This window comes from Ursus maritimus, unplaced genomic scaffold (assembly GCF_017311325.1).
Source record: "Ursus maritimus isolate PB19 unplaced genomic scaffold, ASM1731132v1 scaffold_34, whole genome shotgun sequence".
Lineage (NCBI taxonomy): Eukaryota > Metazoa > Chordata > Mammalia > Carnivora > Ursidae > Ursus > Ursus maritimus.
The window spans coordinates 4,253,280-4,263,662 of record NW_024426008.1 but is presented as its reverse complement, the minus strand read 5'-3'; the positions used below and the strand labels follow the sequence as shown (position 1 = coordinate 4,263,662).

The 10,383-nt window shown below is 40.5% G+C and overlaps 1 protein-coding gene across 6 annotated transcripts in view; it reads left to right on the top strand.

Moving 5' to 3' along the window:
• Positions 1-291: 291 nt before the first annotated feature.
• Positions 292-10,383, top strand: part of NAA35 (N-alpha-acetyltransferase 35, NatC auxiliary subunit) — a 95,212-nt gene continuing 85,120 nt past the window's right edge. For 2 of the 6 annotated variants that reach the window (XM_040620184.1, XM_040620180.1), the window contains exons 1-2: positions 292-432; positions 1,257-1,385. In XM_040620184.1, the coding sequence (XP_040476118.1) occupies positions 1,262-1,385 (124 nt within the window). In that variant the 5' untranslated portion in view covers positions 292-432; positions 1,257-1,261. The other 4 variants (XM_040620183.1, XM_040620182.1, XM_040620181.1 and 1 more) reach the window with 4 other exon arrangements.

Genomic DNA, 10,383 nt, shown 5'->3' with positions numbered 1-10,383 from the left:
TTTTTTTTTTTTTTTTTTTTCTTCCCGCGTTACCGTCACCTTTCTAAGAATTTCCCAGGGAGCCGCGCGGGGCGGGGCGGGCTCTGCGACCCCCCTCCCGGCTCCACCCCTCACCGCGGCCCGCCCACTACTCGGGACTCCGCTCGAGGCAGAAGGAAGGTAGCTTCCGGTCTCGCGATTGGCTCTAATCCCGCGAGAAGAGAAGACGGCTGCCATCGATGGCGGTGGTGAGAGAGGGGGTGTGGCCGGGGCGCGCGAAGTCCCCAGGAGTGAGGGAGAGGGGGCGGGGTCGCGCGCACCGGGCGTACGCATGCGCGCACGCGGCCGGTCGGGCTGGGCTGAGAGGGGAGGGGGCGGCGGCGGCTGAGGCGGCGTCGTTATTTCCGCGGTCTGGACGGTGCGTGGCGGCGCGGGTGGCCACGGGAGAAGTAGGTAGGGACCGCCGGTGCAGAGCCATTGAAACTCCCTCCCTCCTGTGTGCTAGAGCTGCAGCCCCCCCGCGCGTGTGGTGGACTCTGGGGACGCCAGGTCACCCTGCGGCCCCGGCCCTCCCGCCGCGCTTCAGGTAGGAGCTGCAGGCTCCCCAGTGTTCCCTGCCCGCCGAGGCCGGGGCTTTGCCCGGTGTTGCCCGGGCGACGACCCGGCACCGGGCGTGCCCGCCCTCCCGCGCGACGCCAGCTCTGTCCTTGCTTCCGCGCCCTGTGGGGCCGGGGCTGGGCCAGGCTGACCCGGGTAGGGCGGACGTGGGGCGGGTCCCCGCCTCAGGTGCGCCGCCACCCTGGGCCGGGCGGGTAGGTCCCCCGCGGGGGTCCTGCCGGGCTGGGGAGAGGTCGGCCCAGAGAGCTCCCGGCAGGTGAGGGACCACCCAGACTTGAATATAGTTGCCTCATGGGCTCCGGGGCTGCGAGAGGGGACTCTGAAGAGTGCCTTGGTCATTTGTGGCCAGTGTGGAAAGTTGGAAGCTCGAGTTGATCCTGTTTGGACTAGTGGTGGGGTGACTTCTGATTTTTTTTTCGGTGGGAAGGCAAACTCTTAAAGCCCTGGTAGGTGCTGGGCTATTAGTAAATAAGCAGCAGTAGTGTTAATGTAAGATTTAATTGCTTTAAGATTTTTTTCCCCTAGTGCCATCCTCAAACTTAGATGAGGTCTGGCAGTTGAGTAAGACTTCCGTCCAGTACTTGAGCGAACACACATGGCTTGCAAATACGCTTGCCCTGAAAGCCACAATCTCGTTTACACCAGTGTTAATTTTATAGGCATTATGGTCATGAAAGCTTCTGTGGAAGATGATGATTCCGGATGGGAGCTCAGTATACCAGAAAAGATGGAAAAAAGCAATACAAGCTGGGTGGACATAACCCAAGATTTTGAAGAAGCCTGTCGAGGTGAGTTTGAATTTTTGGACTAGAAATTCAAAATCTGGGAAAAGGTAAAATAAAATCTCGATTGCGATTTGTAGACTAACTCAATAAATGAAAAGAAATCAACAGGTAAGTGTGGTTTATCAAGTTAGTTGACCACACTTATTCATTCTCTACCCTCTAATTTTAACTTTCATTTAAAGCCAGTCAGTATTTGATAGTGCATGAAATACACTTTAAATAACAGATTAGAGGGTACATGGCAATAATTTCAAACTGTGGAAACATGAATTGTATTGACCTAAAGATGGTAGTATTATTGTATATTTGAGATTTTTAAATAATCAAATCACATTATTACTGCTTAAGAGTCTCCAGTGGCTTCCTGTTCCATATAGAATAAAATCCGTATTCCATCCCCATGGCCTGTATGGTCTGGTGCCTGCCTACCACTGACTTCATTTTTGTATGACTGCCCCATTAGGCTCATTATATTAGTCATAACGTCCTTTGTATGTCATTAAGCACACCAGGGAAGTTTCCCTTGGACCTCTGCATATTTCTTTTTCTGTATCTTAAACTGCTCTGCCTCCAGGTCTCCACATAGATGACTCCTTCCTGGCCGGTTAAATGTTACCTCCCCAGTGAGGATGTCTTAAAACAACTAATCTAAGTAGATTTAGCCCTGTTCTCTTCTGTCCAGCTCCGCCTCAGTTGAATCACTCTGTTTTATTTTTGTCATAATACTTATCTACTGTCAGAAACTGTCATTTTCAGTTATTTCTTATTTATTGTCAGCTGGAACATAAGCTCTGTGAGTGCAGAGATCTTGTCTGTAACCCTAGTACACAGAACATTGCCTGGTACATAGAAATAGTTCAATAAATGTATAGGCATAAGTGCTTAGAGAAATAAGCATGTCTGTTGTCTGAGGGGAGTGAGCCTTAGGGAGAGACTGGAAAGAGAAAGAAACAAATTGATAGAGTGAAAGGGGTGCCTGGGTAGCTAGTTGGTTAAGCATCTCCTTCCAGTCAGGTCATGATCCTGGGGTCCTGGGATTTAGCCCTGCTTCAGGCTCCCTGCATAGCTTTTTCCTTTCCCTCTGTGCAGTGCCCCCCACTTGTGTTCTCTTGCATGTTGCACACGGGTTCTGCCTCTCAAATAAATAAATAAAATCTTTAAAAAATTGGTAGAGAGCTTGAATTTGAAGACAGGATGGGATCAAGAACATGGTAGAGAAATTAACTTGGAAAAGAATGAGGAATTACTGAGACAGGAGGAAAGGTGGTTAGGATTGGTGAAAAAACAGGTATGTATGTATTTTTTAAGATTCTATTTATTTATTTGAGAGAGCGAATGAATGGGGGGAGGGGCAAAGGGAGAAGCAGACTCTCTGAGGAGTAGGGAGCCTGATGTGGGACTTGATCCCAGGATCCTGAAATCATGACCTGAGCTGTAGGCAGATGCCCAACCGACTGAGCCACCCAGGCGCCTGAAAGAAGTATATTTCTAAACGGATGATAGGAATGGTGGAGGGATGCACATCTCGATGGTTTTTTTTTTTTTTTTTTTTTTTCCTTACTGAACAGGGGTAAGTCTCTGGTGCTGGTGAGATGGAGTGTTTGGAATAGTGCTCTTGAGGAGTAGAGATTTGGAGTAGCTGCAGGTGGAAAGGGAGCCAGCTTGAGTATAAGCAAAATGCTAAATCATACGCCTGTCCTTTTATTGTTTTGAAATACGTGTCCAGTTAAAGTATGCCTAAGTGAAATTGTGGAAGGAACATTAGACTGAGAATTGGGGGACTGCCCATATTTGTCTATCCAAGGGAAAGAAAAAGAAGTGTAAGTTACAGTGTAAGTTTTGTGCCAGAGATCTTAAACTATTAGTGGATTATACCCATCATCTTGCACTGATTTTTAAGTGATGTGTGTTAGAGGGCTGTCATTCTGAACCTAAATGGAAAAGGTTTTATGAAGTTCATATGGCTACGGTTGGCCCTAAAGGAGTGGTCAAGTTTCTATAAGTGAATGTGAGGGAATTATTCTAGATTGAGATGAACCATTACAGCCAGAGTTCAGTGAGAGTTTGATGTTTGAGGAAGAGTGAATAATTTTGCTTCTTCATGGAAGAAACCTTGAATAGGCAATATGATTTAATCCCTGTGTCAGTGGGGATTGAGAGGGGGTAGCATGTCATTTTGTTGCCAGCCTCAAATCATCCTATTAACTCTTCATAATTAGCTCTTGCACTTTCTCAAGTGGCACAGATGTGAGGTATACTTGAAACTGAAAAGTGGATGTAGAAGTGATCTCCCTTTACATGCAGATTTAGGACTAAAGGCTGTTGGCAGCTCTTGAGCCTGTGATATTAATTATTTGTTTTCTCTTGAAATAACCAGATTCATAGCATCAGTTTAGTTTAGACTTCTGTTCCAGCAACTTTCCAAGGATTAAATTTAAAACAAATATTATTATCCCCTTTAACTGTTGCAGTGGTCTTTCCTCTTTAGTAACAGTGTGATGGCATTTGGCTAGATTTTGGTGATTGTTTTCTTGGTACCTAAATAAAAAGGTAAATAAATATACATAGAGATGATAGTGTTTTTCATGTACATTTCTACTTGTTCTCTTAGTGACTCTTCAAAGTCTTCTGGACCAAATTCTAATTTCATCACTTCTTTTATTTCCTGTTAGGCAGATGGCACACATTCCCTCCACATTTCCTATATCTGACATTGAGGCCCTTGCCTTTTTTTTCCCCTGAAATTATTTTGAATATATGGTGCCATTACTGTTACTGTGCCTGATACATGACATGTCATTCATCTAAATAATACCTCTGAGCTTTGCTTCTCTAGGAAACTTTGCCTTACTCAAACCATCTCATTGACTCTTACATAAAAAGCCTTTGATCTTCATATTTCATTTGGTTGTCTAAAGTTAGGTGCTTTCTGAAGTACAAACCCACAACTTAGAAATTTCACTTAAACACAAATGATCATAAAATACACATTGTTCCTTCTTCTACCTACTAGATTCCCTTCTTTCACACTCTCTGTGGAGAGCCAACAATCTCTCCTAGAATGATGACACCATTAAGTGTCTAGAACCCAGAGGTAATCCAAGGTTGGCTATCATTATTTCCATTCTCTTTGAGCTTTAGTCTAGAAGGACATGGGTCCATCCTGTCATCCCATGTCCTTCTGTCTTTGATGGCTTCACTCATTCCTTCTTAGTCTTTCTCACAGGCCCTATGGTTTAAGGCCCCCTCACCTATCCAGTTTCTTCAGCTCTTGCACAGTACTTTTAGAAAACTCCTCTTATTGATTTACCTCTTTTAAAATCCAGGATTCTTAAGCTTTTTGTTTCTTTTCCTTTGTGTACTATCTTCTCTCATTCAGAACATTTATAGATGCCTAATATATATTTGTTTAAAAAATGAATGAATATTTTAAGGCCATATTTCTTCTAATTAGAGAGTATATGGATCTTGTACTTCAGAAGTTTGAGAACCACTGCATTACATTAAATGCTGTCATTTTGGGTGATTGCCTGAAACCAGCATAATTATGAACACAAGATTGGGCACTGAAATTACAGCAATACTTGATTGTAATGTTATTATCCATTATGGTAATCTATAATTTCTTAATTATCATCTGATTACATAGCATTTAACAATTTCTTAGAAAAAATATAGATTCTTTTTGTTTGTTTTTTTAAGAAAAAAATATAGATTCTTAATAAAACTTTTATGGACTACTCCTCCACTGAATTCATAAACCCCAGTTTGAGAATCATTGTTCTAGGAATTTACTGTTTGTTAGCACTTTATTCCAAGATGAGAAAGATGGATGGAAATTGTCTTGGTGAAAGATCTGGGCAACCTGTAAAATACTTTTTTTTTTTTAATTTTGGAAATGAAAATTACGTTTTCCTTGTTACATCCTATCAAGAATGTTTTCAATGGTAGAGCATGGGTGGGGTGGACAGCACTGGTTAATTGTGGGTCACTTTAGATTAGTGATTATCTACTAGGGTTGACTTTGCCCCTCAAGGAATGTTTGCCAATGCCTTGCAGCATTTTTGGTTGTCACAGTAGGAGGTGGGCTGCTACTGGTGTCTAGTGGTACACACCAAAGATGCTGCACAGGATAGCCCCCACAAAGAATTAGTTATTTTGTGCAAAATGTCAATAATGCTGTGTAGTTCACTCTATTTAGATTATTTTCCATAATATTCAGCTATCATTTAACCTTTGTGACCCTGGATTCTTCAGGAAAGGAACATACAGATGGATGTGTTAACACTTCTCTAACAACTAGCATTAACATAGAGCGAGCAATGGGAAGAGAATGGGACCTTTGATGCACTTTGAGATCTCTTCTGCATGGTTGAATGCATCTTACCAGATTTTCTTTTTAATCAGGCAGGTATTGTGTATCCTCTGTTATGTTGGTAGTTTTTGGTTAACAGAAAAGGTGCCCTCAGAAGTTACCACTTTCCCTCTTTTAGCTGGTTATTCCAGTATCCATAATTCTAGATAGCATGCTTTTATTGCCACGTCTTGATTCCTTGCATTCACAGTTTGGCATCATCTATGGACTTCTGTCCGTATAGTTATAGCTACATTATGGATATGCAAATATTATCCATAGCTGAGCCAAAAAGTAAAGCTTTTATTACTTTTTCCTTCCTGCACACAAAAAATTATACCCAAAATCTATGTAGTTATTATTAATTCTACCTTAGACTCTTTACCACTTGTCTAAATCTCCTTCAGACGTTCAGACACCACAGACATCCTGTCATTTTCATCTCTGAAGAAATTTCTCCTCAAGTGTCTTACTTATTGCTCCAGTCTGGACTTCATCGTGTGATCCTGAGGTCATCAGCCTGGGGTTTCTTTAAGAGATGAGACATCTTTATTCTCCTCCTGAGTAGAGCGCGTGGGAGATACAGTTTTTTGAGGCTCTGCATGTCTGAAAATGTCTTTATTCTATCTTCCCACTTTATTGATAATATAATATGTTTGGATATCTTTGATAATTTTGAGGGCATGACCAACTGATTTTTTTGCTCTGAGGTGGCTGTTAAGAAGTTTGATTGCATTCTGATAACTGACCTTTCATATGTAACCTTTTAAGATCTTCTGTTTGACCCCGTATACACACCTTTCACAGTGGTTTGCCTGGTTGATAACTTTGAGGTCCTCTCACCTTGTCTGATCTTTCAGTTCCAGTAAACTTCTTTAATTACTCTATTTTCTCTTTGGGTTTTTTTGTTATTGTTTTTTGTTTGTTTGTTTTTTGTATTCTCCTTATGGAGTGTCTGTTTTTTAGATATTGAACCTTTGGGAGGTGCTTAGTTCATGAGAATGGAGCCCACATGAATGGGATTAGTCCCTTCTGCTATTTGAGGTTACAGCAGAAAGACGGCTGTCTAGCAAATGGGCCCTCACGAAATATCTACTTGTGCCTTTACTTGGACTTCCCAGATATTAGAACTGTGAGAAATAAACGTTTGTTGTTTATAGGCTGCCCAGCTTATAGTATTTTTTTGTTGGAGCAGCCTGAATGTACTAAGACTCTGTCTTCCAAAGCTATTTTTCTTTTCTGCTGCGGTGTTCTTAATTTTTAAGATTTCTTTTCTCTGAATATTCCTCCTCCCTTTTTAAAAAAAGTAAAATGTCCTGTTTTTGTTTTAGGATTGCACTGTTTATCTCTCTAAGGATAGTAGTTCTTTTCAATGTTTGTTCTTTGATATAGTATCTTTCCTCCAACGTGCCTTTTCTTTTTTTAGTTTGTTTCCTTTAGTTTATATCTTTCGTATTTGGGCATTACTTCAGATATCTAAGAATTCTTTGTTGCCTGTCTAAGGGTGGGAGACCAAAAAGCCAATTGGAAGCTCTGAATTTTTGAATGGGACTTATTGACATTGACTGTCACTGTCAGGTGATCTGACTTGGCTTTTGTGGTGAAGAACATCTGATATAAGTTATTTAGCTCTTTCTACTTGGGAAGATTGTATTTAGTAGAGAAAATGTATCTAATCTCTTGCCTTGAAGTTGAAACTCTGGCTTGACTGCCTGTGATTTAACAGTTTAAGTGGGGGAAGAGATCTGCGGTTTTCACATATTCACTTAATGCCCCCTCTTTCCAGTACTGTACCCTGGCCTTCCAATAACCTTATGTCTCTGGAGGTGTCTTTATCCTCTTCAAAAAAACTCTTCAGTATGTAGGGCTGGGGGGGGGGGCAGTTATCCTGCTCTGTAAATAGGACAGGGTTCTGTGTTGTCTGACTGCTCAGTCCTCCATGTTTTATCTCCCTTTATCTGCACTTTTAGGGGCAAGAGGTAAGTCAGGTTGATTTTTGGCTGTCTTCACTCCTGGTTTTAGAAATTCTGTTTTCTTGAGTTTGCTAAGAAACTACTTAATTTGTCTTTTTATTCCCGAGTTTCCCCAATTTTGTTGTACTACTTCTGCACCTGTTTCTCTTCTTCTTTGGAGTGTATACCTTTCTTAAAACACAGACACACACACTTCCTCTGGTTGTTTTAATGAGATTTCAGGAGGGAATTAAAGGTAGTTGCATGTGTTCAGTTGGCCACCTGTACCCCCTGGTAAACCTCAGTTGGTTTAAATATCATTATTACAATGGTATTGAATTTCAACTGTATCATTCAGCGTACTGATTCAGTTGGTGTTCATAGGGTCCTTAGCTGGGAACTTAACCATCGTTTATAATGTTATGGGTGGAAATCTGTTGAAATATCTATAACTTCAGTTTACACATGATCTGTTCACTTATGATAAAATGTATTTGCCTTGTCACATAGGTACATGTTTTTCTCTGTCCTGTAAGATAACTTTTTCTCAGGAGAATTATCATATGCTCCAAGTGGTTGGTACTACTGCATACCCAAACTCCACCACAAGTTATGATTTATTATTCATTGCCAAGGCAAAAGGAAGGAGTTAGGTATTAGGTAAGGTATTAGGAAATTCTGTGATCCGCAAAATTGAGTTAAATTTTCTCTCACAACAGGTCTATTCATGCCTTATATGAGAATGAGGATAAAAGGAAAAGGGGGTTTATTGTCGAGGTAGTAAAAAAAATTTGAATCATCAACTTATCCATGTGTCTAATGTTTTCCTTTGCTCTGAGTGTTTTAAGCTATGTAGTAGTGCACCTACTTAAGGCTTTAACTTAAAAGTAAAAGTACCTATTTTTTATCATTGTGTTAACTTAGTTCAGCCGTTTGGTGTGTCTGATCCCTGGGATCATCAAGACCATTTCAAAGGGTATGCAAGGTCAAAACAATTTCCAAGGTAAAACTATTTCCATATAATACCGAGATGTTAACTGGCCTTTTTGACTCTCATTCTCTTATTTGTACTGTGGAATTTTCCAGGGACTACATGATGTGTGATGTCATTGCTCTTACTGCTAATGATAAATGTAAAACATCCTTCTCACTGAATTTTTGGAGACTGCTCAGGTCTGTAGTGCTGTAGAGGATCATGATTCTGTGTCCGGGTGTTGATCATAGAGTGCTTGCACTCTGCTTAGTTGAGTAAATTTTGAAGTTTCCTGCCTACAGTTTACTGTGTTCTGATTACTGATGTTCTTTTATTTTTTTTTTTAAGATTTTATTTATTTATTTATTTGAGAGAGAGCCAGCGTGCGCACGCGCGCGTGCACACACACACACACACACACACACACACAGACACACACACGGAGAGGGACAGGCAGACTCTGTACTGAGTGCAGAGCCCAAGGTGGGGCTCAATCCCAGGATTTTGACATCATGACATGAGCCGAAATCAAGAGTTGGTTACTTCATCGACCTTAATCAACCGAGCCACCCAGGCCCCCTTGATTACTGGTGTTCTGAGGAACCTAAGGAGAGTCAGCTAGTTCACACCTTCATTTTACAGATAGGAGACCAAGGCCCAGAGTGATTGTTTTAGGTCTGTGGAGTGTTTTTAAGTTTGGTGAAGCTATTTGGTACCCAAATCTACCTTAGGCGTTTTGATAAATTATTATAGCAGTTCTCAAATTTTTTGGTCTTAGGAGCCCATTATACTCTTAAAAATTACAGTTTTAAACTCTTAAAAATTGTTTGTGTATTAATATATATATATAGATGTTTACTGTGTTAAAATTTAAAACTGAGAAATTTAAAAAATACTTAGCAGTTCATTTAAAAACACTTATAAACCAATTGCATGTTACCATGTTGTTTTTTAATGGAAAATGTATTTTTCAAAATAGAATAACTTGCAAGAGTGGAGGTGTTTTATATTTTTGAAAACCTCTTTAATGTCAGCGTAACAGAGGGCACCTGAATTCCTGTCTGTGTGTGTTTGAAGTATATGAGGTAAATCTGGCCTCACCCAATATGTAGTTGAAAAACGGAGGAACCTTTTCAGATAATTGTGGATACTCTTCTGTGATACTACAGTACAACAAAACTTGACAGGTGGTAATTTCTTAAAGATTAGTTGTGATGTGGAATCTAAAAATGTGTCAGTGGACTTCCATTCTTTGTTACATTAAAATCCACTGATTTGCCTTGAACTTTGAATGGATCTTTGTGTTGCCATTTGGAAAATATTGGTTCATTGAGTTAAGCAGATCTTCCAAATGCTGATGTAATTATAACATACTGAAAAGCACATTTGTTAATATCACCACCAATATCATCAGAAAAGTCTTTTTTAAGTATTGGGAAGCTATCAGGTTTACAGTGTCAGATTGTTTCTCCAAGTTCTAATTTTTGCTTACAAGCTTGAATTTTATCATTGGCAACACACAATGTTGGTTGTTTTTCTTAAAGCAACAAACTCATTTATTTCCAAGAAAATTACATATTCTCAGATCTGAATAAGTATCGTTTGGCCATTGTAGTTTCAGGTAAAAACAGTGTTCCATAATTGTGCAAGTGCTTTTCCTTAAGACAGAGTCTTACATTGGTATGCAGCAGAAGTGTTTATACTTCCCATTTTGTCAAATAG